The 26,571-nt window shown below is 47.4% G+C and overlaps 3 protein-coding genes and 1 long non-coding RNA gene across 10 annotated transcripts in view; 2 read left to right on the top strand and 2 right to left on the bottom strand.

The window, feature by feature from the left end:
- Window positions 1–11,450, top strand: part of LOC124065480 (DENN domain-containing protein 4B-like) — a 27,344-nt gene extending 15,894 nt beyond the window's left edge. For all 4 annotated transcript variants that reach the window (XM_046400919.1, XM_046400918.1, XM_046400920.1 and 1 more), the window contains exons 14-29: window positions 254–387; window positions 471–585; window positions 1,430–1,636; window positions 2,111–2,239; window positions 3,298–3,442; window positions 3,542–3,697; window positions 4,165–4,402; window positions 4,681–4,969; window positions 5,437–5,541; window positions 5,633–5,808; window positions 6,014–6,170; window positions 6,259–6,498; window positions 7,009–7,105; window positions 7,210–7,375; window positions 7,485–7,543; window positions 8,087–11,450. In XM_046400919.1, coding sequence (XP_046256875.1) covers window positions 254–387; window positions 471–585; window positions 1,430–1,636; window positions 2,111–2,239; window positions 3,298–3,442; window positions 3,542–3,697; window positions 4,165–4,402; window positions 4,681–4,969; window positions 5,437–5,541; window positions 5,633–5,808; window positions 6,014–6,170; window positions 6,259–6,498; window positions 7,009–7,105; window positions 7,210–7,375; window positions 7,485–7,543; window positions 8,087–8,232 — 2,559 coding nt within the window. In that variant the 3' untranslated portion in view covers window positions 8,233–11,450. The remainder of the gene's footprint in view (window positions 1–253; window positions 388–470; window positions 586–1,429; window positions 1,637–2,110; window positions 2,240–3,297; window positions 3,443–3,541; window positions 3,698–4,164; window positions 4,403–4,680; window positions 4,970–5,436; window positions 5,542–5,632; window positions 5,809–6,013; window positions 6,171–6,258; window positions 6,499–7,008; window positions 7,106–7,209; window positions 7,376–7,484; window positions 7,544–8,086) is intronic.
- kiaa0319 (KIAA0319 ortholog) lies at window positions 9,916–21,367 on the top strand. 4 transcript variants are annotated; one of them, XM_046400925.1, is made up of 18 exons: window positions 9,916–10,046; window positions 11,529–11,625; window positions 12,300–12,427; window positions 13,404–13,450; window positions 14,363–15,033; window positions 15,308–15,446; window positions 15,607–15,699; window positions 15,832–15,984; window positions 16,398–16,545; window positions 16,626–16,795; window positions 16,957–17,108; window positions 17,582–17,720; window positions 17,819–17,978; window positions 18,136–18,272; window positions 18,789–18,911; window positions 19,229–19,319; window positions 19,395–19,486; window positions 20,346–21,367. In XM_046400925.1, the coding sequence occupies exons 4-18, from the start codon at window positions 13,408–13,410 to the stop codon at window positions 20,504–20,506; spliced, it is 2,472 nt and encodes an 823-aa protein (XP_046256881.1). In that variant the 5' UTR covers window positions 9,916–10,046; window positions 11,529–11,625; window positions 12,300–12,427; window positions 13,404–13,407; the 3' UTR covers window positions 20,507–21,367. The 4 variants fall into 4 exon arrangements, 3 of the variants coding, with proteins under 3 accessions (XP_046256881.1, XP_046256882.1, XP_046256883.1); XM_046400926.1 differs by having other exon boundaries at window positions 20,349–21,367; XM_046400927.1 differs by having other exon boundaries at window positions 16,647–16,795; window positions 20,349–21,367.
- LOC124065488 lies at window positions 14,197–17,587 on the bottom strand. Its single transcript, XR_006844423.1, has 2 exons — window positions 17,271–17,587; window positions 14,197–17,140 (listed from the first exon to the last, which is right to left on the bottom strand). It is a non-coding gene; the product is annotated as an uncharacterized LOC124065488 (long non-coding RNA).
- aldh5a1 (aldehyde dehydrogenase 5 family, member A1 (succinate-semialdehyde dehydrogenase)) overlaps window positions 21,352–26,571 on the bottom strand; it is an 8,042-nt gene continuing 2,822 nt past the window's right edge. Inside the window, exons 3-10 of the mRNA XM_046400935.1 lie at window positions 25,807–25,977; window positions 25,477–25,593; window positions 25,242–25,385; window positions 24,040–24,183; window positions 23,786–23,944; window positions 23,288–23,451; window positions 22,966–23,024; window positions 21,352–22,741 (exon numbers count right to left, since the gene is read on the bottom strand). Coding sequence (XP_046256891.1) covers window positions 22,530–22,741; window positions 22,966–23,024; window positions 23,288–23,451; window positions 23,786–23,944; window positions 24,040–24,183; window positions 25,242–25,385; window positions 25,477–25,593; window positions 25,807–25,977 — 1,170 coding nt within the window. The 3' untranslated portion in view covers window positions 21,352–22,529. The remainder of the gene's footprint in view (window positions 22,742–22,965; window positions 23,025–23,287; window positions 23,452–23,785; window positions 23,945–24,039; window positions 24,184–25,241; window positions 25,386–25,476; window positions 25,594–25,806; window positions 25,978–26,571) is intronic.

The following is a 26,571-nucleotide window of genomic DNA, read 5'->3' on the forward strand; positions in this document are numbered from 1 at the left end:
GCTCAATAACTTCACAAACATCTCACTTAGGTTTAGTTTGTTTCACGTCATCCAAAGGTTTCTGCTGCAGCAGCAACAACAACTCTCTGGGAACTCCTAGAAAAAGCTGAGTTGATGTAATGAGGTTATTTTGACCAATTGTGGTTCTCCAGGTTGAAGACTACAACAATGAAGAAGATTCCATTCCATTTTAAAGCTGTTAATAATAAGAAACCTGAATAAAAAATGACAATGTTTATTGATCTGTCACCAGGTGGACGTGGAGAAGCCGGAGGAGGTGAGGCTGATCGATCTCGATGAGACTCACAGCGGAGAACACACGGTCTTCATCATGCCTCCTGAAGAACCACAGGAGGCCGACGGGTCAGAGTGTCCCGCCCTCTACAGGTACATAATCGCCGAACCTGAACTCATGAAGGTCTCGTTTAACATTACATGTACTGATGAGATGTCTCCTCATGTGGGTCCAGCTATGAAACCTTCCCCACACTGAGGCCTGAGCTCTTTGACCGGCCCCAGGACCAGCTCCGGGTTCCTGCTAAAGGCAGCGCCCCCAGTAGCCCCGCCCCCCGACGCACAAAACAGGTACAGCAAAAATATTCTCTGACATGAAGAGTTTGGTCTAAAACTAATTAAAGTTGTTAAGTTAGTCTGCCACACAAATAAAAAGTTCAAATATTTAAAACTAACCGCAGTGTTAGCTTCACCAAAGATTACAGTTTGAGTAACCTTTCAGTCATGATGTTTCAGTGTCATGAACACATTCTTCCTCTGACAAAGAGTCGTGGCGTGACCAGGACCTCCAGATACCGGGGTCTGCCCCGAGGTTTCTGCCTTGTAAAAGGAAGTTTGTCCTCACCACTGTCACCAAGTGCTTGCTCATAGGGGTTTTGTTGGATCTCTCTGTGCTGAAAATCAAATCAAAGAGTGTGATTTAGACCTGCTCACACTGGAAAGAGAGCAGAGTTTTTGTTGTGTTTGGTGCTGTATAAATAAATTGAATTGAATTGACCCGAGTTTGATCGGTCCATCCCGTCACAATCTGACCCAGTTTTCCCTGAACCTTGTTACCAGTCTTGCTGTGTATAATTTCATTTTAATGAACTCTTATCAATATTTCACTGCTCATCCAATATTCACAAGTCGCAGACTGTGAGTGTGAGTGAGTTCAGCCTGCAGACGTCAACTGCACAAGTGATTTTCACATGATAAAGATGACCAGTTTAACTATTTTATTTAAGCCACTTACTCCAAACTGGGCAGTGTTTTTTAACCGTTTTATCTTGGTTTTATGTTTTGGGGCGACTCCCTTCCTCTGCTTTGCTTACATTACGTTACAACATTGGTGTTGATAATGACGTGTTTGGATGTACTGTAACACCACCTTCATCTTCTTCTCTGATGCGATCCAACGTCTTTCCCCTCCCAGGAGATCAAGTTGGCCCAGAAGCGAGCTCAGAAGTACTCGACGGTACCAGACATGTGGTGCAAGTGCCTTCTGGGTCACTGTTACGGCCTCTGGTTCATCTACCTGCCCACCTTCGTGCGGGCGGAGAGCGCGAAGGTGCGCGCGCTGCACACGGCCTACGACGTCCTCAAACACATGGAGAACCGCAAGGTTGTGTTGCCGGACGAGGTGAGCCGCTGACCGGGTCACAGACAGATCTGCGTGGGCCGTCTTTAGTGTTTGAGTCTGAACCACTTCGACCGTCTGAGGGGCGGGGGATCAGCACGTAGAGAGTCGTGGCGAAACAGTTAAAAGCTCTGGTTAACATGAAAATATTTTTATTATGACTCAGACGTGATAACGACGACACGTCAGGAAAGTGACACGTGGAGGACAGAACATGTGGCATCATGTCTCAGGTGTCCTTATCGTCCCCCTGGAAACACAACATGTTCCTGTGTACTCATTGTGTGTGGGTTGTCCTCCATGCAGGTTTTACTGTAGTAAAATGTTGTTTGCTGTTGTTATGTGAAGTCACTGAAAATACCTGGAGCTTTTAGTATCACTTCCTCCTGACCAGAGCCCAAATTTAGTCACTAAAAGCAGAACCAGAGACAGAGGATGCACGTTACTCGAAGTGGAAAATGTGTGTGTGCGTTCCAGGTGTGTTACAGGATCCTGATGCAGCTGTGTGGTCAGTACGGTCAGCCAGTCCTCGCCGTTCGAGTCCTGCTGGAGATGAAGAAGGCTGGAATCACACCTAACACCATCACCTACGGATACTACAACAAGGTCCAAACAGACACACACACACACACACACACGCACACGCATGCATGCACGCGCGCGCGCACACACACAAAGTTATCATAAGAGTAAAATATTCTTTATTTTTGCAGCATTTTCACAGTCAGAATCAGCTTTATTCAGTTCAGTTCAATTTTATTTAAAGTACCAATTCATACCAGAGTGTAAACAACACATTCAAAAAAAATAATAAAAGCAGAGAATCAGAGAGAAACAGGTCCCAGTGCAAAACCCCACACTGAGTCAGCAGAACCAGACTCAGTGTAGACCGCCTTCTGCTGTGACCACCTGGGAGGGAGAGGGGGGAGAGAGAGGAGAGACAGGAGAGGGGGGAGAGGACAGACAGGGAGGATAGAGAGAACAGTGCAGAGCAGGAGCAGCAGGATCCAGGCAGGGCCATGGAGAGGGTTCTGGATCCAGCAGCTCCATCAGAGCAGTAGGCAGGGCCATAGAGGGCTCAGGATCCAGCAGCAGTACCAGGCCTCAGGAGGGCGGGGTAGGAGATGCTGGATCCAGCAACATGCTCCAGAAGTGCTGAGAAAAGATGGAGCACAAGAGCTCCGGGGGAGAGGACGAGTTAGTGCTGCACCAGTGATGGGACATGATGAGTGAGTCCTCCAGCTCTGAAAGCTCGGGGTCTAAGGATCTCCCCCAGCTGTCCAAACCTATAGCAGCATCACCAGGGGTTGGTCCAGGCAGAGCCTGAACAGTCCTAACTATAGGCTTTGTCAAAGAGGAGGGTTTTAAGTCTACTCTTAAACACAGAGAAGGTGTCTGCCGTCTGAACTGAGGCTGGTAATTGGTTCCACAGAAGAGGAGCTTGATATCTGAAGGCCCTGGCTCCATAATTACATTTGGTGTTAGCAGTAAGTCTGAATCTAAGGAACGTAGCATCCTTTATTATTTATTGCTTGTCAACATACAAGAAATTTGTATTTTCACTCACAATAAACACCGTAAGATAAGAGAAAAAGAACACGGCAGGCAGATTAAAGACAGACGGACGGACGTCTGTGAGTTCATCAGATGTCCTCTGTCCTCAGGCAGTGCTGGAGAGCAAGTGGCCGTCCACCAGTCAGGGCGGACGTCTCCGCTGGGCCAAGCTGAGGAACGTCCTGTTGGCTGTGGCCCAATTCAGACAGCCAATCAAGCGGCGTCAGAAGAGCGGCTCAGTGGGCTCACGAGGAGGTGAGAGAACCTTCAGCAGATATTTCTCATATGAAGGGAGGACAAAGACCATTTCCTGAGTTGTGCTGATAAGATAAGCATTATTTTTGTCTTTGATAGAAGCGATGATGGACCCCGACCAGAGGCCCCGCCCCCACTCTTCTCTGATTCGTCAGTCCAGCTGGAGTGGCCTGTCAGAGAGCTCCAGCCACGAGTCTCTGACGGGTTTGCTGGTGAAGAGCAACAGTCTGAACAGCATGAAGACCCCGACTGACAGTAAGGCACAAGCCTCCTCTTCCTCACCTTCAGCAAGCGGTGCAGTTCACGTCAGACAGGAACGATAAAGCGTCTGTAGGAGAACAACCCAGACCACCTGTCCCCCCCGGGGGAGATAAATTTAATAAGAAGAACATAAATAGATAATACATAAACAAATGGTAAATAAACAACAAAAAACAACTATCAAATAAAGTGCTGGACTCTAGTATGTCCAGGAGTAAATGTTCAGCTGGGGACTGCAGACATCTGAGCTTCGTCCTCCTGCCAGGCTGGACTCGGCTTTTTAGAAATGAAGTTACTGAGAATATACATTAATAATAATAACGTGTAGTCTATGCCACCTGGTGATCCACTGCTCTTCCAGCTGCCGTAACAAAACAAAGGAAGCATCGTTGTCAGCCCACGTGGCTCGTAGACGGTCAGTGTGGAGTTTTGGTTTAAGTTTCGTCCTCTCTGTCCCACAGAGGTGAAACTCAGCAAGAAGACCATCCTCTGTAACACAGGGGCCAACGGCTCCCGAGACGCCGTCTCTGGAAAACCTCCCATAGGGCGCAGAGACACCTCCACCCCGCCTCCAGCGCCCCCCGCTGGTGTTCTGGTTCAGCGGAGTCAGGTCTGCCTCTCCACCTTCTACAAAGAGTGTGCAGAGTCGGCCGACTCGGAGCTGGACTGCAGCTGCCAGCCAGCAGAGAGAGACGGCAGGTCAGTCAGAACGGCAAATCACCTCAAACCTCAAACCAAACAGAACTCACATTAAGCAGCTTTTTATTTAACAGTCTTCAGTTAGCCTCTGAAAGCTGGAGGATTTTCCAAGATACTGAAAGTTCAAAGTAAATTTCCTCCGCTGAGAGTGGACAGAATAAAGTCTGAGTCAAGCTTCAGCTGCTCGAGAAGACTCAAAGCAGGAATACTTTAACAGAATCTGCAGGCCTCATTTCTAATCCCACGTAACTCTCGTCATTCACCTTTTTGACCTCCAGACCTGCAGGAACGCGCGACTCGGCCAGCAGGAGCAAAGTCGTGGACGAGAATTACAACAACGTCTCCTCCCCGAGCCGAGGAGGTCTGGCAGGGAAACTCCAGCAGCTTCTCACTCCCACCAGACACCGAGTGTCAGTTCGCCGAGCCGCCAGCGTGGACGACCGGCGACCAGGAGGAGGAGGAGGAGGGATAGGACGAAGGGTGTCTGAACAGAGGCAGTCCAGGAAAGCCCAAGTGGCGGAAACACTGCTGAAGGCCAAGGAGAGGCTGGTCAACGCTACCTCAGAGGTGTGACTGAGCAAACCAAACTGTTGTCGTCATTTCATTTCTTTCTTTACTCTTGAAAGCATGAATTGCAGTAACTGGAAACGTGTGACAGTCTCCTCTGCCTTTGACGGTACTGAAAACACCATAAGGCCTTTCAGTCCAGCTGATCGACAGTGTAGATAATGATCCTATAGATGATTTGTCCACACAGTGTCCACATGTCCTGCTCTGAAACGATGAGGAAACTCGATGAGGTGCAGAGGACACAAACAAACAAGCAGATTTTGTATCAAACGTGTTAAACCTGCAGTGGACGTGTTCTCACAGCCCTGCGCCTCATTGGATCACAAAAGAAAAGCATAAAATACAAAAATGTTGGTTTTTGTATCTCATCAACAAACTCATTCTGCTGTTAAGAAATAAGTTGTTGCTCAGATCCGTTTGTGCGTGACTTTCTACTAAACTGGTTCCACGTTGTTCTCTCTCAGAGTTCGCTGTCTGTAGGAAGTGACTTCGACTTGACGGACTCGCCAAGTCCAGCCTATCCTGTGCGCCGGTCTTGGGATGCCAGTCAAGAGGGGGTGGGTCTGGAGGTAAAGGGACGCTGACAGGAAAAGACTGCTGACGTATCCCCGCCTTCAGTATTAATGCTAAGTCTGACCCCTCCCCTTCCTGTGCGTCCAGGTGTTGATGTCCAGCTGCTCTCTGTGTCGCAGCTGTAACTCGCTGGTCTATGACGAAGAGATCATGGCTGGCTGGACGTCAGACGACTCCAACCTGAACTCGTCGTGCCCGTTCTGCTGCACCTCCTTCGTCCCCTTCCTGAACGCCGAGATCTGTGACCTGGGACCGGTCAGCAGGTACAGACGTTCGTCCGTGAACCAGGCTGTCACTCTCACACTTTGATCCACAGTATCTTGACACGGAGAAAATCTATACATTGACTGGAAACGGTTTGGATGTGAACGTTTTGGTTTGGGTACCTTGAAAAGCGCTTGAATTTTCCTCTTGAAAAGCTTTGGGAACCATTCATTCCAACCTTTCCTGTTTGTCCTTTGCTGTCAGTGCGGAGCGCAGCAACTGGAACGTGGAGGACGAGGTGGAGAGCGCAGTCAGGCCCCCCAGTGGTCAGGAGGCCTCGGCGCGACACCAGTGCAACGGTCTGAGCGAGGACTCCAGCTCCGAGACCAGCAGCTACTCGGAGACCAGCAGAACAACCACAGTAACATACATTTCATCACACATGCATTCTGTTGGTGTGTTTCCATATGCTGCTGACCGGCTGACAGTCTCCACCTCCTCCTCCCCAGGCCTCCTCAGTAGGCGGGGCTCCCCAGGTGACGGTGGCCTACCTGAGCCCTCTGGTTCTGAGGAAAGAGCTGGAGAGTCTCCTGGAGAACGAGGGCGAGGCGGTCCTGGCCCAGCCTCAGTTCCTGGAGAACCACTGCATCATCTTCTGGAACCTGGTCTGGTACTTCCAACGCCTTGGCCTGCCCAGTAACCTGCTGCAGCTGGTCCGAGCCTCGCCGCTGGTCAGCCAGTTCCCTCAGGTGACCCTCGGCGTGATGCTGCCCACGCACACCACATTTATGTGTCACTTTGTTGGACAACTTTTAGATCCATTTTACTGGTTCCTTTTGCTTCGGAGTCTGCAAGAAGTCATTAAAAGTCTGCTTTTGTTTCTGTCCTGCTGATTTGTTGTGAGCCTAACGAGGTCCATGTGACTGAGGACGTCAGGTTGTACTGAAGCCTTTCGTCACGTTGCAGTCTGACAGAAAAATCACTAATTTCTCTCAAAAAGTCTTCAAACACAATTAAAAAAGCTGACTTCATATTCTTCTTGTCAACAACAAATCACAGTTTAAAACAACTAAAAAAATTTAAGCTTAAGATTGAAGGTCAGCAGCCGGTAAATGACATCCAGATGTTTTACCTAAAAAATAGAAAATCCAAAAAAACACAAAAATGTCCAGAACTCACAAGCTGCAGTGAGGAAGGTGAGACTGAAGACGACTGATCCGCGGACGTTTGTCTCTCATCCTGTGTTGTTTGTTTGCCAGCCGGAGAGCTCAGCGGTGAGGGTGAGGCTCCTGTGGGACACCCTGACCCCCGACTTGGACCAGTGGCCCCCCCTCTACATCCTCTGGAGGATCCACAGTAAGACAGAGACACACACTCACCTGTTTGTAATGCGTCCAACTTCTTCATGAGACGTACGTCTGTCCTGTGTGGCTGCTTTTCCTGCCGCCTCCCTCCACCAGGTGGCGTCCCCATGAGAAGCTACAGCTGGCGGAGACACAACCACCCCTTCACTCTGTCCTTCCTGGAGGAGGTGCTGCGGTGGGTCGGCATGAACGAGGTGCACAAAGCCATCACCCTCTTCCTGGAGACGCTGTCCAAACAGCCGGGCTCCCCCCGGACTCAGAGGTGGGGCCTGAAGGCGTCTTCCCGCTGCAGAAGCTCAGATACGAGATGACCCAAGTGTTTGTGCGGTCACATGAGTGATAATCCGGTGTGTGTGCTGTGTGTGTGACAGGAGTCTGTACCGAGAGTTCCTCTTCCTCACGCTGGCAGCGATGGGCAAAGACCACGTCGGTAAGATGCAGCTGACTCCTGACATCAGACTGAAGGTTACTGGGTGGCTTAGCGACACCAGTTCTCACTGGAGGAATCCCAGTTCAGAGCACACCTGCTCAGCTGACTGAGGCTTCTGTGCTGTGAGGAGCCTGAAAACATTTTGCTGCCGCTCATACTGTTAAAGGAAGAGTTTTCTTAGATGATTATTGATTATTATTATTGTCGCTATAAAACATTGTGACGAATGTTCAGTTTTTCACAGAATCCAAAACCCAAAGACTCTTCACCTGCTGAAAAGCTCACCATTGAACACGTTGTGTTTGATGGACAGTCGAGTGGAGCTTCTAAGCGTTCAAAGTTTTGCAGCAGTTCTGCCAAACGAGGATGACTTTGACTGTACCTTTAATACAACAACTGAAGTATTTTCATTCAAGAAATGTTGTTGATGGGACTTAGACAGCAGCTGTGTGATTTAAACGCACACACGATCCAGAACGTCAGGAACAAACGCAGTGTGTTGAGACAAAATGCTAATAGTTTCTCCTCTCTTTGTCTCTGCAGCTGCGTTCGACAAAAAGTACAAGGCGGCGTACAATCGGCTCAGCAGCGCTCTGGGTCGAGAGGAGCTGTGTAAGAAGCGAGCTCAGCCTCCAAGCCTCAAAGCCATCGACTGCAGACGCAGCTTCCACCCGCCGCTCGAATGCTGACCGTCCAGGAACCCAACGTCGCCCTGAGAGTAAGAGGAGGGTCCCTGCTGCCTTCACCTGCTTGTATTCCTCGCCTCTCTGCTGCCCCCTGGTGGATGGCGGAGTGCCACGCTCCTTCCTGTCCTCTGTAGCTCAGTTTGCCTCGTCGGTGTGAGTCCAGCAGCTCTTTGTCTACGCTAAAGGTCCTGAGAGCTGAGGCGGCGGATGCAGCGGAGCTGGAAGAAGGTCAACGTGCTGACCTGGGATCAGAAGAAAAGTTGTTGAAGCTCGGGTTTGTGCATGACCAGAAGGATCTGATGTGTCCGTGTGAACTTTCTGTTTTTCCCTGCTTTTTAAAAATGATTAAAAGCAGACCTCAGATTCGCGGAGGAGCTTGGCGTCACTGCTTCTTGGAGGGCTGGCAGAGTGAAAGTTTTAAGCTCAGAGCTGCCAGATGTCAGATTTACCTTTTTTTTAACCGGTGTGACCAAGCAAGATATTTAGGATTTTATTTGGAAAAGGATTAGAGAGGCGGAGCATCTGTGAAACGAGACCTCCCTCCAGCAGTTCGTGTGTTCAGACACCAACGTTCATTATCAAGCAATCAACAAAATAACCAACTTCAGCAAACTTCTCATTGTGTCTGTTTGTCTGGAATCTTCTCGAAGGCTGACGTTCCCACAGCTCGGCGTGAAGTGTTGGATCTCTAAAGTCAGAATCCATCAGAAGCTCGAGGACTCTGCAGGAAACAAGAAGCAGAAACTCCCTTAACGTTTCTGCTCGTCTGGTTGCATTCAGGAGGGCAGCGTTTTAACTTGAAGCCACAACACTGAAGGTGTTGAACTCTGGGAGATCGCAGGGACCTGCTAACGTTTTGGAGCTAATGAGGAGCCCTTAAAATGAAGCAGCGTCTTCTGGTGACCTCCCTTCAGTTCTGTGAGATGGTCCACCAAACAGGGTCTCCCCATTTTAACCTTCTTTGATTTCATTCTCTTAAACTTCTTAGTTGGGTTCCTAACTTCTCTGTCGACTCCCACACTCTGTGGAAGGTCCAGACGTCCAGGAAACGAGACCGTAAACGATTTATCTACTCAGACAGTCGCTGGACTTTTCCAGCAAGATTAAGACAGTTTGGTGACTGATTTGGACTAGCGAGCTCTACCTTAAAGGAACAATCTGTAAAACGTTGCCAGAATTTTCGGTTGAAACAAAAAATGAACTAACATCATCATCAGATTGTGAAGGAACATCAGTGTTGACGTGACATCAGAGACGCTGCAGTGCAGTCAGCTGCAGCTAACTGAGCTAACAGCAGCTGCAGCCAAGCATGACTGCAGCCAACTGCGCAGTGAGCAGCAGTCGACAGTTTCCGTATGGTTGTCACAGTGTCTCTGTTTGGATCTGGATCTTCGTCAGGACCTGGTGGACTAACAGCAGCATGAAGGTACTGAAGTGTTGTTTGACGTCAGCTTTCTGGGAAGCGATTCTAGCTTTGCCCTCCGTTTCACACCTGGTAGAGTAGGTTTGAAGTGCTGGCTTCTTCTGAACAGGAGGAAGCTGATGAGACGATGTGACCGATTTCACAGGCAAAGGAATGAAAGCAGTCGAGCACGAAGGCTTTCAGCAGACTGGTGTGATAACTCATCAGGGCTTGTTCAAGGAGTTCTTCATGACTCGGTCTGTGTCGTCATGGGACTTTGCCATCAACATTACACAGCAGTTATGAGGCTAAGCTGCTGAACGGTGACAAACATCACGGCTTCTTCTTCTGTGCGGTTTGAAAGCGGTTGGAGAAAAGACGAGAAGAAACCGAAGGGACATTAATGGACATCAGTGTGAGTGTGGACGCTTCAGAAACCACATGCTGTTCTCAGCTGAAGTGTCTGGTTTGGGCCCAGAGTTCAGTTCACACTGACTTGAACCCACACAGGATCACAGAATCATCACAGGCAAGAATTTGATGGAGTTCAGGTGTTGAACACACCTGAATGACACCTGAGGTCACGTGACCTCATCCACACTGTGATACTTTATATTCAACTGATCGTCTGACTGTGTTTTAGGGCTGATGCCAGTTATTAGCAATCAGTGAGACTCGGAGAAAATTTAACCACTAAGCAGTGCTGCAGTGTAACCAGCTACAATCTACTCAAGTACGAATTTGAGGTAAAACTGAACAAAAGTAAACAAAGTAACTGATGGTGATGATCAGATAATCAGTCAGTCTTTGATTTGGTTTTATTTGGCTTCTTGTTGAATACAAACTGTGTTGATATGCTTTGGATTTGGTGGTACTTCAGATCCTGTGATGTACTTCAAACGTGTACCTTCACTCCACAGAGCGAAGTACGAGCATCACCAAAAATGTGTTGTTATCTTTCACTTCCTCTGTGGTGTTTGTGGTCCCAAACCAGACGCTCAGCAGAGAGCGACTCTGTGGAGCATGCTCAGTTTGTGTTCAGTCCCACCTGCACCTTCCTGTCTGTCTGTCTGTCTCTCCGACTGGGAGACAGACGGTACGTCAGCTGACCAGTTCAGCCTGCTGTTGTGTTGCTCCAGCGCATCTCGGCAGCAGCTCAGCATCACCTTTCAAAATAAAGCACTTCATACTAAAAACAAATAATACAAGAACATAACATCCAGAATAATTCAAACACCTGGAGCTGGTCACAATGTAAAGGAGCAGTCCAGCATTTTCAGACCTCTCGTTTGTCATGTCAGGTTTAATCAGGAAAGTCTATGCCTCATTTTAACTTTATTTAAACCCACCTCAGTGGTTGGATGTAATGTGTTAGAGGGGCTAAACCAAACAGAGAGACAACTTCCTGCTCTGCTGCAGCCAGGTGCCCTGCAGCAAAAACAAAACCGGATGTGTACCTGTGCGAAGTGTCCGCTCAAACTTTACTGTTGAAAAAGAGTTTTTCTTTAAATGTGACAGTTTAGTTTTTGTCTGCTGAGGAGTGAGTGGAATAAAACTGCTTTCCTCTCAGTGTCACAGAGAAAAACGTCCCCCTGTATGTTTAAATGCTCCGGACTGCAAGTCATTCAGAGTTAAACTTAGCGGACTTGACTTTGTGATGCGGGTCGTTTTATTGGTTGGATAATTACAAGGGAGAAGAGTGTATTTAAAACAGATTATTGTGTTTGCTGTTGTAATTTATATCTGGCTGTGATTTCAGTTGTAAATGTTTGTTTTTTTTAAGAAAACACGAAAATAAAAGACGAGGATGAACCCGAAATGTCTGACTCTGCGCTGCCTTGTGTCGTTAAATATGAAACTGAAACTGATCCCTTAATATTTTCTGTATAATTAATAGAACTCCAGCAAATTAACCTTCGTCATCCTCAGGCTGCACCGAGTCAGTGCAGTGTCAACCGGAAATGGGACGAGTCTGCCTTCAATATAAGAGCACAGTGAGTAACGAGCGCGTTTTGTGACCACTGGGAAGTTGCAGCGTTACAACAAAATGTGAGATGAATGACTTAAATTAAACACAGATGTTAATGGAAATCTATTTACAATGTTTTGTCTTGGTGTATACAGGTAAGACGAATTTTAGTAGATATAATCACATAAAGGTACGTACTATACATAAGTCATATGTTTTTGGAAATACATATATGGTTAATCAACAATTTGTTCTCCTCCAGGATCTCTGATTTATTTAGGCTACCTTGTAATATTATTGTGAATAACAATAATACTGATTTACATATTGCTATAGATACTTCATCCAGTGTCATTGGTTTTAAAAAATCTGACTTGATGAATCATGTTTATCTGAATCATGACAGAGCAGAATTTGAAAGATGTCGTCAGCAGGACGACTGACCGCTTTGGGAAATCCCGTGCTTTTTGAACTTCTGGCTTTGTTCATCTTCTTCTGGTTTTTAAAAATGTTTCACTAACTGTAGTAGTCTATTTAGAATTAACACGATTTTCCAGATATATAAATTTTGTTACTTCATGTTTTGTGTTATATTTTTCTGTTGTGTCTTATGTGACCGGGTGACGTCTTATTTTGAAGATTAATGACCGGATGTTGTGTGTTTTCGCTGCCTTGACGGTCGTCTTGTTTTCTCAGCAGAAATTCAGCACCGCCGTGTAACCAATTAAACCCCACCCAGCGGGGCTCCAGTGTGTAACCTGAAGTACCCACTGGCCTCACTCGGGACAACCAGTAAGGCGCCGCTGGGGACGGCGGACCGCTACCAGGTGGGTTAACGTGTTACTTAGCGGACGTTCAGGTGTTTAAAGATGCAAACGGTCACCGATAACAGGAGGGATGATTGAATTTGTTCTGGCTGACACGTTGTCGCCTTTTGACCTGACAGCAGAAAATTCTTCAGTTATATTTCGGTCTTTGTTGACGGCCGTTAGCTAAGATTCTCATCTGCTGTTAGCCTACGTCATGTACGCCAGACTCCATTTACAAACCTGTAATACTACATTATATTCCTCACAAGTTAAGATTCAGAAATCATTTGAAAGAAGGTCAACATCATGCGTTTGTGGACGCATTTTTGGTCTCTATGTCGTTCTGGCTGGACACGATTTATCAACTGAAATCCAGAGTTTAAACCATCGTACACTGCTGATGTTTGTCCGGGGGTAACGTTAGTCCCGCCGGCATCAAGAGCAGAGCGACATAAAAAGTTGAAGTTTTTAGTAGAAAACGTGCTATTTAGTGTAATTGAGTCTTGCCGAATTAGAAAGTTATGTAATCAAATACAGAAACTCTTTTAATTAATATGTTATCCATTATAAGTATTTCTCTATAAGGAAGGACATTTTTAACTGATACCATTTTCAACGTAATTTTGAGTGGCTGTCTTTCTGGAGGACCCCCCCCCCCTCCTCATTGTGACAGAGCTGTGGCCGTGGGGTGTAACACATGAAGTTAAAATCTCTTCTATAGGGTTTACTGTTACAAATCAGATTTTTTGTGGTGACGGCGGCATGAAGGTGCGTTTATTTTCCGTCAGTGAGCAGCGGCGCTCTCTGCTGCTGGGCGGGGCTCCCGTGACGCTGTCCAGCAGCGTGGTGCTGAAACCGCTCGACCGACCATGATTAGACTGTTCAGATACTTGAACTTTTCTGATTGTTTGGAGGTTTAGCTGTGTGGTGTCCCCCCGTAAGGCGTCCTGACGGCAGTCCGTGTGTCTGAAGCTGTGATGTTGCTCTGTTTCAGGATCATGTGGGAGAAAACGTTCCTGCTGCTGCTTCACTGTGTCGAAGGTACAACATTCACTAACTTCATGATCAGGCTGTTTGTCTCACATTTCAGGTTTAAGAAAGTTTATTTAATTGGGCCTGTCATGCTCCTCCTTGCTGTCTGTCGCATGTATAATATTACGATGGCAGATGTTCAAATGTGGGCAAAGTTTCAAATAATGTATGCAAAAGTATTCGCTTCAGACCGCTCCGAGTGTTTGCTTTTTTCGCGACTTTATTGGTTGCCTGCTCCGGAAGTTAGCTCAGTTAGCTGTGCTGTTAGCCGCCCCGTTAGCCTGAAAACCTTGTCCTCTCGGCGGTCCAAACCTGCCGTGACAAGGCTGTAAACACCAACAGTCCCCCGGTGCTCCGAGTCATCTCATACGACCGCTAGCTCCACGGCTAACTGAGCTAACCAGCTAAGCTCCACCATCAAACTCTGGAAATCATTTATTTTCTCCATGAAACATCATCCAGTTTCATAAAAATCATAGAATTAACTTAGAAAGTTGGGTTTACAATAATCAGTGAATCACCAGAGACAGTGCTCATATCTCTGGGTCAGATAATTGAGGAGTTTTTAAAATCAGTAAACCCACAGAACCGGAAATGAGCGCAACACGTCCGCTTTCAAGACAGAACGGCTGCATGAACGTGAGCTCTCAGACAGATTCGTTAAGCTCAAAGTTCATTTCAAGTATAAAGTTCCCTAGAATAGAACTGTAACTGTCTGCTGACAAACATGTCATATATTGGTATAACATAACAAATATTGTCAAATATCTTTAATATGGTTGGTTTTTTTAGGTGTTTCACGACCTTTAAAACATATATTATCCTTAGTTCTTAGACCGTCTATGGAGGGAAGGAAAAAGTCCACCTTACACAGAATAAAATGGCCACTAAAATAAAATAAACTGTAGTGTTGTTTTTCAGCCGTAGTGACGTCTCAGTGCTGGCAGGGGGCGACCTTCTCTGAGGCGGTGGTTTCTCCGGCGGTGGAGAGCAGTGGCATCCTGCGGGTACCCGGCGTGGCGTCTCTGCCGCAGTGCGTGGCGGCGTGCTGCGACCTGCCGGGTTACGACCTGGCCTGGCTGTTCGAAGGCCGCTGCTACGTACTCAACTGCCAGCAGAGGGAGAACTGCCAGCCCCGAGAGAGACCAGGGGCCGACTCCATCCTCGCCTTCCTGCGGAGAGCGCCGCCGCAGACGCTGGTGCTGCAGTCCCTGGTGAGAGGAGAGCCGTACGGCAGCCGCTGGAGGTCCATCTCACGGTCCTCTGACGCCCCCGGGAGCCTGGAGGCCCTAAAGGATCTCGCCTTGTTTGATGGGCCTCAGAAGGACTTTTCCAACCCCAGCATGCTGGATGTGCAGTATTCAGAGGGAAGCCAGGAGGAAAGGGCAGATCACAGCTTGGAGGTGGAGACGACGACTGATCAGCCGTCGTTCAAAGGAAGAGACAGGTTTAACCAATCAGAGGCTGAGGATGGTCCAGAGAGGGGCCTGATGGGAAGCAGCATGGCCCAGAATAGGACCTCCTCGGGGGGGAACATCAGTCAGGGAGAGGAGGACAAAACCGGAGCTGATCCTGCTGCTGCAGAGAAAACAGTGAGTGATGACATTAGCAAGGCCGTGATAATGAAGCCATGACAGAATCAAACAAAGGACGACTGAAGCTAAGTCTTTAAATCACCACATCAGCACGGGTGAGATGTTCAGATGGATGTCAGTACGGAGCTGGAGTCAGGTTGTAGCTAGCCTAGCTAGCATAAACACAGGAAGCAGGGGGACGCTGCTAGCATGACTCTGTCCACAGTTCAGAATACTCCTGCTGATGCCTCTAATGTGACAGGCAGAAATGTGGTTTTATTCTGATTTACAGAGCAGAACAAAAGGCAGCACTGAGTCGGTGTTAACGCTACAGACGCCAACCACTGACTCCACCCAGCAGGACCAGGCAACAACGTCACTTCCTGTCCCTGCCACGTCCCACTGGCCCATCAGGACATCTGCACAGCCAGGTAAACCTGAAATTTGACGTCAGGTTTATCAACCATATTCACAGCTGTGTTCTTCTGAATCAGATCCACAGTGTGTCGCCCACTAGTGGTCGTGTTTACTGATAAAAACAGAACGGAATGTAAAACACATGACATGACGGCCGTCTTTGCCCGCCTGCAGATCCACCCCTGATGGTGTCCCCGGGAAACCGTCCAGAGTTGACAACACCCTCAGTTAATTTAGATGCTTCAGTTTTCCCCGAATCCACAACTGGTAATAAACTATTTTTTTTTCATAAACATAAACATAAAATGGTAAAAGTTAAGATCTAATAAATATTTAATCATTCTAATAGTTTCTGTAGCATATCATGGTAACATCTGCATCATTCGGGATGCTTCACAGACACGTTGAAGGTGTTCCAGTCAGCAAACGGAGCTCCACCAACCACCACCCGACCCTCAGCCGCAGCCGTGACCTCTGACCCCACCAGCACAGCCTTAACCTACAGCACCAGCCCGCCAGCAACCACCCTGTCCTCCACTGCTGCAGAGTCTGGTAGATAAGTAAACACAACAGGAGAAACATCAGGAGAGACGCTGAGATCCTGTCCCTGTCCCTGTCCCTGTCCCTGTCCCTGTGCGTCCTGTCTGCACTTTCAGGACTCCCTGCACAGCGGTTGTTTTTAACTCCTGACCTCCACAGTAGCTTCTAAATAAAAAACTCCAGTCAGTGGTAAAAAAAAAAAAGTGTGAAATTTTAAGAAACCTGCCTGCGTGTGTGTGTGTGAGCTGTTTTCTTCTAATTATCTCGAGATTAAAAGATAAATCAGCTCATTCTATGACAAAGCAAATTGACATAATGAGAAAAATGATCTCGGCTTCTCCCTGAATATTAATGTGTATCAGTGAGAGACCTCTGACTGTGCGACTGTGATTACTCTTGCTGTCCTTTTCTTCCCTCTCGTTCAGCATCACAGCTCGGGGGGTCAAACCGTGGCCCGGTAGCCATTGTGGGTCCTGACAGGAAACTGTCTCTCCCGGTGAGCAGCTTGGTGCTGGACGGCAGCAGAAGCAGCGATGACCGCGGCATCGTCAGCTACCACTGGGACGCCGTCAGGTAGGATGCGAACGCTTTGGTGCGCTTCTGAAATGTTAGCATAAATGTTTTAATATTTCAAGACGAACATCAGAATACAGACTCACCTGGTGGTTTTCCAGCGGCCCCCCAGGACTGAAGCTGGAGGGTGAAGACCAGGCAGTAGCCACGGTGACGGGCCTTCAGGCGGGACGATACACCTTCAGACTGAGCGTCTCTGACCAGGAGGGCGTGATGGACAGCACCTCGCTGACTGTCAGAGTCCAGGAAGGTGAGTGTTTCATTTCATGTGCTGATGTCTTCCACAGAGAAACTGGGATGGTTTCTTTACTGTACATACACAAATAAATTCATCCATAAAATAAGAAATACACCCCTTAAGAGCCTTAAATGCACTTCAGCTGTAAACTCCTGTCATCCTTCCTCCTGCAGCCAGAAGTCTTCTTCCCGTTGCTCATGCGAGCGGCAGCCACACTCTCACTCTGCCCAACAACTCTCTGGTCCTTCGAGGCTCCGTCACCAACGGAGACCAGGCTGAGGTCCACTTCCTGTGGGTCAGAGACAGCCAGAGTCCTGCTGCCGGGGTCAGGACACGCCACTGATCCACAAGCCTGATCTGCATCACAGATAATATGAGATTATTTAACAATTAGATCAGGGAAGAATAATTAAAGGGCTGTTCCGGTATTTTTTTAAACCTGGGCTCTGTGTTTACATATTTCAGTGTGTAAATGATTCCTTCTTACCAAAGGTTTTGGAGTTGGTCCAGTGGATGAATTCATCTGGCCGCTGCCACACAACTGCAAGGGCTGAAACTTAATCCTCTGACCGTCAAAGTTGAGATTGTTTCTCTGTGTCTGACAGTATTATCTGTAACGAAACCTGTTGGACTGTTCAGGATACAGTCATTTAATCATCAAATAGTCAGTATGATTACAATTAAATGGCTCAGTGTTTATGGTGGAAAAATGGACTACAAAACAACTGCATTTTATTGAATCAAATTAGATTTCACAAACTCCTGTCAGAAGAATTCCAGAGACTTTCATGTTTGCAGGACGTTCTGTACGACTCGGAGACTCAGGCCTCCTTGTACCTGGCCAACCTGGTTGAGGGCACCTACCTGTTCCAGCTGAGGGTGACCGACGCTCAGGGGCGCTCCAACACGGCCGCCGCCACCGTGGAGGTCCGACCAGGTAGGATCATAACAGAAACCTTTTTAGTAAATTTACTAATGAGGATCCGTTTCCCTGTTGTGAAAGCAGTGACGTGTGTCCCTGCTGTGTCTCCGTAGAGCCTGGCGGTGGGGAGGAGGTGGAGCTGGAGATGTTGGTGTCGGTGTCTCAGGTCAGCGTGGCTCAGAGGGACACGGTGGTCCAGCAGCTCGCTGCTCTGCTCCACGTTCTCGACAGCGACATCCAGGTCCGAGCCCTGCAGGGACACTCGCACCTCAGGTACCAGAATCCTTTAAGCGCTCGTTCATCAAACACGTCTCTTCAGCCAAAGAAAAACAATTAGACAAATTCATCCATCAAGAAAAGCTTCAGTGTTTTAACTTTTTTAAAGAAGTGAAATCACGTGTCTGTATCGTGTGTGTGTGTGTGTGTGTAGCACGGTGCTGCGCTTCTCGGTGTGGGGCCCCTCGGGGCCCATCTCTGGCTCCAGGCTGGTGGGTCTGCTGAGAAACCAGCTGCTCAGAGAGAAGAGCGACTACCTGCTGTTCAGAGTGCTGAGGGTCGACACCGTCTGTGAGTTCAGACTCGACGAGTCCATGCAGGACCAAAACTCACACAGAGACAGAAAGTCAGTCTCATCCTCAGCAGGCCCAGCTGTGCTAAAGCAAAGTCTCCATTTGTCTCTCAAGCTTTGGACTCACCTGTGATGAAATATTTTAACCTCCTAATCAATTTAAATCTCAGATACTCAATTGTTTCATCACTGATACCTTTTTGTAAGGTCATTATTTACAGGCTACAGCTGAAAACAAAATAAATTCCAGGTGACAGTAACTGAAATCTGCCTGAGTGCATCCAACACCTTTTGGCTGTGAGTCCATCGACTCACTCAGTCACAAAAAGTCTGAAATTAGTTCAGATCAAACCAGTTTAATCATTGAGAGGAAAACAAAAGTGAACATTTTAAAAGCTTACACACTTGTGACGTTGAAGACCTGGGAGGCAGACGCCTGCTAACGGCGCTCCGCTTGGTGTGCAGAGAACTGATGGAACCGCGTCAGTCGCTTACTTCTCACTGCTTCCTTTCAGTGTGCCTGCTTCGCTGTTCGGGGCGGGGCCAGTGTGATCCAATCACCAAGCAGTGCACATGCGACCCCTTCTGGACGGAGAACCTGATTCGTCGTTACCTTGGCGACGGAGAGAGCAACTGTGGTGATTATAAGCTCAAATTAGTAATTCATTGGTTTTCTGTTGAAATCTATTTCCAAATGGTCTTCTTAACGGTCTTTAGAGTAAGTAAACATTTAGTACCACAAAATCCAAAAATATCATGAAGAACACAATCAGTAAGCAGACTTTGTCCACACAGCAGCTCGTTCCGACTCAGTAAAGTGACTGAAGTTTGATATTTGACTGAGTGAATCCTCTTTGAGTTTGAAACAGCACAGAGTCACTTTGGTTTTGCTTGTTTCACCTACAAAAAGCCAGCAGGTTTCATTGAACGCGGGTGTTTTGCTTTTGTCTGTCAGAGTGGAGGGTTCTGTACGTCATCCTGAGCAGCTTCGTGCTCGTGGTCTTCATCCTGTCCGTCGGCTGGACCTTCATCTGCTGCTGCAAGAGGTGAGCGCACGTTTCCATACGACAGACCGATCCCAGACCGCGCTGCCGTGTGTCTGAACTGTCCGCTGTGTTCAGGAGGAGACAGACCAAGGTGAGGAAGAAGACCAAGTACACCATCCTGGACAACATGGACGAACAGGAGCGGGTGGAGCTCAGACCCAAATTCAGTGAGTGTCTTCGGTCCACGATCTGTGTGCACAGTGAGACAGCGTCGGCCTGTTTTGGATGAGTGTCTCGACTGTCAGGAGTCAGCTTTGTCCAAAAAGGACATGCAAAGACATGTAGGATTGCAAAACAACCAACAGTAAGAGACAGAGTGCAGTTTTCATCTGAAATCAGTTTCAGGTGTAACTTGTGGCTCCGCTGCCCTTCTTGTGGTCAGATAAACCACTGGTTACATCTGGTAACGAGTTGATTGTGTTTGTAGACATCTAATCTCAGTGGACAGATCTAATCATCAGATCTAAACATCGAATCATTTCCTTCCTGTAAAACAGAATATGATGGCTTGAAGTAACCAGTTTCAGCCAATAACATCATGACATCCACCCATCAGTCAGTCTTCAATTCAAACTGTTAGCAGCACAGAGCTGTTAGCTAGCGTTAGCATCATACGTCCGTGTGTTAAGAGACTGAGGTCAGGGCTCTGCTGGCTTTAAAGAAAGAGGTACTGGAAACACAAACTCAGAAACATCGTATTTATCAATCATACTTACAAGCTTGTCAAAGATCTTGGTCATATTTTACTGATAATAAATCTGGGGTGCTGTTGGTTGGTTAGTTTTCATCTCCTCGTTTGAACAAAATTTACTCCATGCAAAAAGAGAAGAAATAACAACATGGGCAAAAATTTCAGCTACACAGTCAACAGTCAGCTTTAGTCGAAAGTGGAAGCAGAACTAAAGAGCAAACTATCAAAATAAAATGACCAAAAGTTGCACAGTAGAAGAATTCTGAACATTTTAAAGGATTGCAGGAGATTAAAGCAGCATACAGAAAATATTTTCAGACTCACCTTTCACTCACCAGGTATCAAGCACCGCAGTACAGAGCACAACTCCAGCCTCATGATGTCAGAGTCCGAGCTGGACAGTGACCAGGACACCATCTTCAGCCGGGACCGACCCATCCACAGCAGGAACCGGCTCAGCACCCAGGCTGCCCGAAATGGAAACGCCTTCGGCTGACGTGGACGGGACAAACCTGGGCTGTTCGCACTCTGACAGCCCCGGAGAAGTTTGAAGGACTTCAGTATCCAGAAAACCTCTGCTGTGAGATCTGTAAATTTTAGGGTCAAACTCTCTTGGAGGATTTGACGACTTGTGGCCAGGACAAGCCTGTGACTCTTTACACTGGATAATAAAAGGCTGAAGCACCCTGATTTTGGTGAAAAAAACAAACAAAAAAAGACAACCTTGATGACCTGTGCTGGCATATCCAGGCTTCTTGAGAAGAATCATCTTCCCACAGCCAGATGAGAATACCATTAGTTTTATCTTTGGGGTTAGCCTAGCTTAGCACAACGACCGAGACCGGGGGAAACCTCCAGGTCTATCTGATTTACATGTCGTATCATATTAGCTAACAAGCTGGTCGCCAATCCATCGAGTCAGCTGGGTTTAGATGACTTCATCACCATTGCTGAGCCAACTCTATATGGCCCCAGATGCTAAATGGACCCAGCTAACTCAAATTTAACTGGACCTGACGTTAACTTTACCCAGATTGCTATGCTAACTATAGGCTAACTCAGACTAATTGACTGCAAGTGGTAAGTCTGACTTAGCTGGGCTAATGAAAGCTAACTCTATCAATAAGATCTGAGCTAGGAGGACTTAGAAGCCAACTCTAAGCTAACAGACTTGCACTTATATGATGGAACATATAAATCAGAGAGTTCTGGATGTGTTCAAAGTTCTGTGTATGTTGTTATTTTCTTGAATATTTAAAAGTTTTAAATGCTTGGATTTAATTCATGTGAGCTCATCTTCTGTGCCTGTTTGGTGTTTTGTAACAAATCAAATGACGGATAAACTTTTAAAAAGATATTTTTAATACTGTGAGCATCAAAGCGTGAGAACAATTCTGATCACTTTTTTACAGACAACATTGGGCAAAAATCTCATTTTATTTTTTTTTTACATTAACTGACTACGACGTTATATTACAATTAGGACTAATTTCACTTCACAGTAGAAACAATCCGCTGTACACCTCAGGAGGTGGCAGAACTCGACCCTTCATTTCAAGCCAGCTTTAAAACCTTTAAAATCACATTTGGTGTCCAATGAGTCAGATCAAGCTGACTGACTGAACAGACCTGAGCTTCATCAGCGAGACTGTAGTCTGTGCTGCTGGATTATTGAAAAATTACTGAAAGTCTGTTTCTTCACTGGCTCAAAGTGTAAAGCAGGAAGTTTCATCTGACCGCAAGCAGCAGTGAGGTCACCTGAGCATCACTGCAGCACTTAATCTTTAACAACACAAGAAATAAAAATGAATTACATGGCACTCATACAGTTTAACTTCCAGGTATCAGGCTGAAAGCAAAGTTTTAACAAACAACTTTTAACTTCTATCAGAGTTTAAAACTCAGGCTACACAATGACAAGGTATTCACTGAACTACTATCCTACAATAAGCTTAGTATTTATGCTTTTATTTTCATACAGAAATGTTTAATGTTGACAGTTATTTATTCTAAAAAAAAACTGAGGTGCATGCATTCACATTTAACATGAGGCTGCATTGACTGAACCTTCACTGAGCTGTAACAGATCGCTGCCGTGTGTGAGTGTGTGAGTGCACACAGAAGACACACACGCCGTCAGGTTCTGTGCAGACGGCACACACATTAAATTAATAAAACAAATTGTGAAGCTGAAAATTACTGAACATGTTTTCTTGTTTGGTCTAACGTGTCGGCGTATACACAAGTATTTTAATCATAAAAATGAAAGTGGTCAATAAACAATTCTACAAAAATCTTAAAAAAGAATTTGTGCTTTTTAATATTTTTTTTAATCACAGTAAATTTCCATTCTCATTTAAAAGGCGTCAGACCGTACGTTTTCAGCCTCGTCTCTAATTTCAGGGTTACTTTGTGTTGGTTGTGGTTAAATCAGTTAGAACCCGAGAGCGACAGTCAATGACTTACTGCATTTAAACGGGTGTGGTTCCACCGGACCTGCAGCGCCGCTCCGTCCCGTTTCAGGGTGCGAGCCCTCCAAAGCACACGTACTTCAAGTCCAGATACTCGTTGATGCCGTACTTGGAGCCTTCAACGCCCAGACCGGACTGTTTGACCCCGCCAAACGTGGCCTCCGGGGTGGACAGGAGGCCCTCGTTGACTCCAACTATCCCTACCTCCATCGCCTCCACCACCCGCCAGATCTGACTCACATCCTGCGAGTAGAAGTAGCCTGAGGGCAGACGAGTAGAGCACATCAGGGTTTAAAAGCATCAGCACAGCACACAGGAGGCCCCACTACCTTCCCATCTGATTCAAAGCTCCTCAGTCTGAGTGCTCAGGTCAAAGTACCTCAGCATCAGCTGTCCTCCACATCACTGCACAAACTAACCAACTTTTATATTCTATGCTCAGGGAGTTTTTGGCCTGCGGGGGCTCAGTGAGGTGTCCACTCACCTGCCAGGCCGACATCGGTTGCGTTCGCGATAGCCACAGCCTCCTCCTCCGTGTTGAACCTGTCAGTCAGAAACACGAGTTCGTCATCAGAACCAGGAAACAACAGCAGCCTTTTCCCTCATGTCATACTTTCCTCCACTCAAAGCTGGTGAACACCTGAGACAAACCCATTGAAAATAAACAGACAAGCTGAGCTCACCAGTTTGATCTGCATTAACTTTTAATGCTTCTCCTCAGCCGAGTGTGTGTGTGTGTGTGTGTGTGTGCGTAACAGGCAGAGTGTATCCGTAACAACACGCTGCTTCCTGTTGGGTGTACACACCGGATGACGGGCACCAGCGGCCCAAACGTTTCCTCCTTCGTGCACAGCATGTCTGTGGTGACGTCGGCCAGCAGGGTGGGCTCCATGAAGGACCCGTCCAGACGCTTCCCGCCCCTCAACACCTTCGCTCCCTTGGACACAGCGTCTGATATCTGTCGGACCACCTGGGGAAAACACGTCTCAGGTGTTACAACCTGTTGCTCCAATTCAGTTTCTTATATTTTTAAGACAGCAAAATTAGTATTATTGCACTGAGAATTTATCCGATCCAAGTACAATCATCTGACAAATACACAAAACTCAAACGTCTGCCACCAGGCGCTTTGGGTCACACAAGCCGCTCGCTGCCGATTGGCTACTTGTGCAGTGAAAAAGTTGTCTGAGCCGGATGCTTGTGTTGCTGATACTGAATCAGTGCAGACCTCACTGACACCTGAGCAAGCATTTTAGGCTCCATGGGAGGCGTTAATGAAGCTGGTATCCGAACAACCCGTTTACCTTGTCTGCTGCTCTGCTGTTGATGAGGGGCCCCTGGGTGGTGTCGGCCTCCGAGCCGTGACCCACGCGCAGCTCGGTTTCCATCGCTCGGCTCAGCTTCTCCACGAAGCGATCGTGGATGCCGCTCTGCACCAAAAACCGGTTCGAGCACACACACGTCTGCAGGAAGAAGATGACAACGAAGGCGACAGTGAAGTACGCAGACCGAGACCAGCACAGCGCTGACAGCACGGGCAGCTTCGTTCAGACTCTACCTGTCCAGAGTTCCTGAACTTGGAGGCCATGGCTCCGCTCACCGCCTTGTCGACATCAGCGCTGTCGAAGACGACAAAAGGGGCGTGGCCGCCCAGCTCCATGGATGCCTTCTTCACAGTGTCGGCAGCCATTTTTAGCAGCATCTGAGACGACACACAAATGATAAAATGTCCAGTTTTTAACACGGTGGCTTGGTGTGAAGCAGCTCAACCAGGGCTCAGAACTAAAACTCAAAGGTGGGAAACTGGACAAAATCAAATTTTACTGTTCAGATATAAAACAGGAACTTTTAACTGACTTTTGGTGAGCAATGTGTATTCACATGCTGCTTTTTTTCCTTTCCAACTTTGCTGAGTGAACAGCGAGCCAGTTTGTTTTGGTCTGAAAAGTTGGTGCTCTAGTGCGACATCTAGTGGCAGTCAGTGTCTACTGCATGTGTCTCTAAGCTTAAAGCGCAGCAGCTGGTGAAGATGGAGCTCATTTTAATGAATCAATGAAGTGAAGTAAAGATACAAGCCTCCAAGATGTGGTGGAGTAAAAGTCTAAAGCAGCATAAAATGGAAATACTGCAGTGAGATAAGTTTGGGTTCTAAACATAAGTGAACCGCAGCCCTGCTCTTACAGGCGGCCAGCAGGGGGCGCTGCAGGCAGAGCTCAGAGGATCAATTTCAATTCAATTTCAATTTCAATTCAGTTTATTTATATAGCGCCAATTCACAACAAAAGTTATCTCATGACACTTTCCAATTTGAGCAGGTCCAGACCAAACTGTTTAATTAAATTGTAAAATAGAGAGAGCCCAACATTCCCCCTCGAGCAGCACTTGGCCACAGTGGAGAGGAAAAACTGCCTTTTAGAAGGCAGAAACCTCTGAGCAGACCCCGACTCAAGATGGGCGGCCATCTGCCTGGACCGGTTGGGTTGAGAGAGAGAGAGAGAGAGAGAGAGAGCGAGCAAGGGAGAGAGGCAGAGGGGGTGGGGTGTGAGAGAAGGAGCACACAAGCAGAGATGCATAGCAGCAGTAATAATGCCAGAAGTATCGGAATGTAGATAATGACAATGAAGTATACAGAAGGTATTATGGTGATTTTGATAACAATGGCAGTAACAATAATGGTAGTAGCTGTGCTGAGTCGTAACAGATTTAAATCAGATTATGACTAAACAGTAGTAATCTCAGTAGGTTTTGATAGGATCTAACCTTGCCAGTGGCCGTGGAGCCAGTGAAGGAGATTTTGGCCACCAGTGGGTCGGTGCAGAGAACCTGCCCGACTGACGGAGTCTTCTCTCTGGAACAGGGAACCACATTCAACACCCCTGCAGGGATCCCGGCCTGCTCCGCCAGCTGCCAGACAGGACGGGACACAGGTGAGACTTCAGGTGAAATCACGTCACTTGCAGAAAAAGAAACGGTGTGAATTGTTTGGCGTACTCACCTCAGCCAGAGCGAGTGCTGACAGCGGCGTGTCCTCGGCCGGCTTGACCACCACCGTGCAGCCGGCGGCCAGAGCGGCTCCGACCTTCCTGGTGATCATAGCGCTGGGGAAGTTCCACTGTGGATCAACACCACGACACTCATGCACTTTCTGTCTTTAAATGACGGCATCCAGACTTCAAATGATCATCTGTACCAAACGTCACGACCATCCAACAGTCGCCGAGATATTTCGGTCCGGACCAAAGTGACGGACCGACCGACTCGCACAGAGAGGCCGAGTCATATGTCAAAATGAAATGCGGTTAGAAGCTTCTTATTGGCTGCTCACCGGTGTGATGATGGAGGCGACGCCCACAGGCTGTTTGAGGAGGAGGATCCTTCGGTCTTTGACAGGTGACGGGACGATGTCGCCATACACTCGCCGAGCCTCCTCTGAAAACCACTCCAGGAAGGAGGCGGAGTACGCAACCTCCCCGAGAGACTCCCGAATGGGCTTACCCTGCAACACACAGCAGCAAGTAACGACACGGGATGTGGGACCAAGTCTCAAGCAAGTTCCAAGTGTTTGCACTAAAAGCCCGAGTCAAGCCAGGCAAGTCCCAAGTCCTGAACTTTGACCTCACACTGTGCTCTTCACTGTGGGACGCAGCTTTGGCAACAGACTCAACATAAACTGTTGAATGAAGTCAGAACTTGTGGCATCCGTCTGTCAGTTTGGAGCCACACATCCTGCATACTGAGGTGGTTTATTTATAAGGTGCACTTGAATGCACCATGAAGTCCACATCCCTGAGTGTGTCTCGAACTTTTCTCGTCCAAGTCATGTGACACCTCTGAAGACCTCGCAGCTGCCGTATCCTGCGGCCCCATTACAGTCAACACTTTGCTGGGACTATTTCTTCTTTGGAAAGTAGTTCTGGTGAAAACTGAAATATTTTTCCTTGCATTTTTCACAGTAAAAAGGACACAGAGTCTGCCATTGGTGGAAAGATGGAATACTGCATTTCAATACAAATTTGAGGTACTTGTACTTTAGCACGTTATTTTCATGATACTCTGTACTCCAACGTCGTCACATTTCACCGTATCATCA

This window comes from Scatophagus argus, chromosome 9, assembly GCF_020382885.2.
Source record: "Scatophagus argus isolate fScaArg1 chromosome 9, fScaArg1.pri, whole genome shotgun sequence".
NCBI lineage: Eukaryota > Metazoa > Chordata > Actinopteri > Scatophagidae > Scatophagus > Scatophagus argus.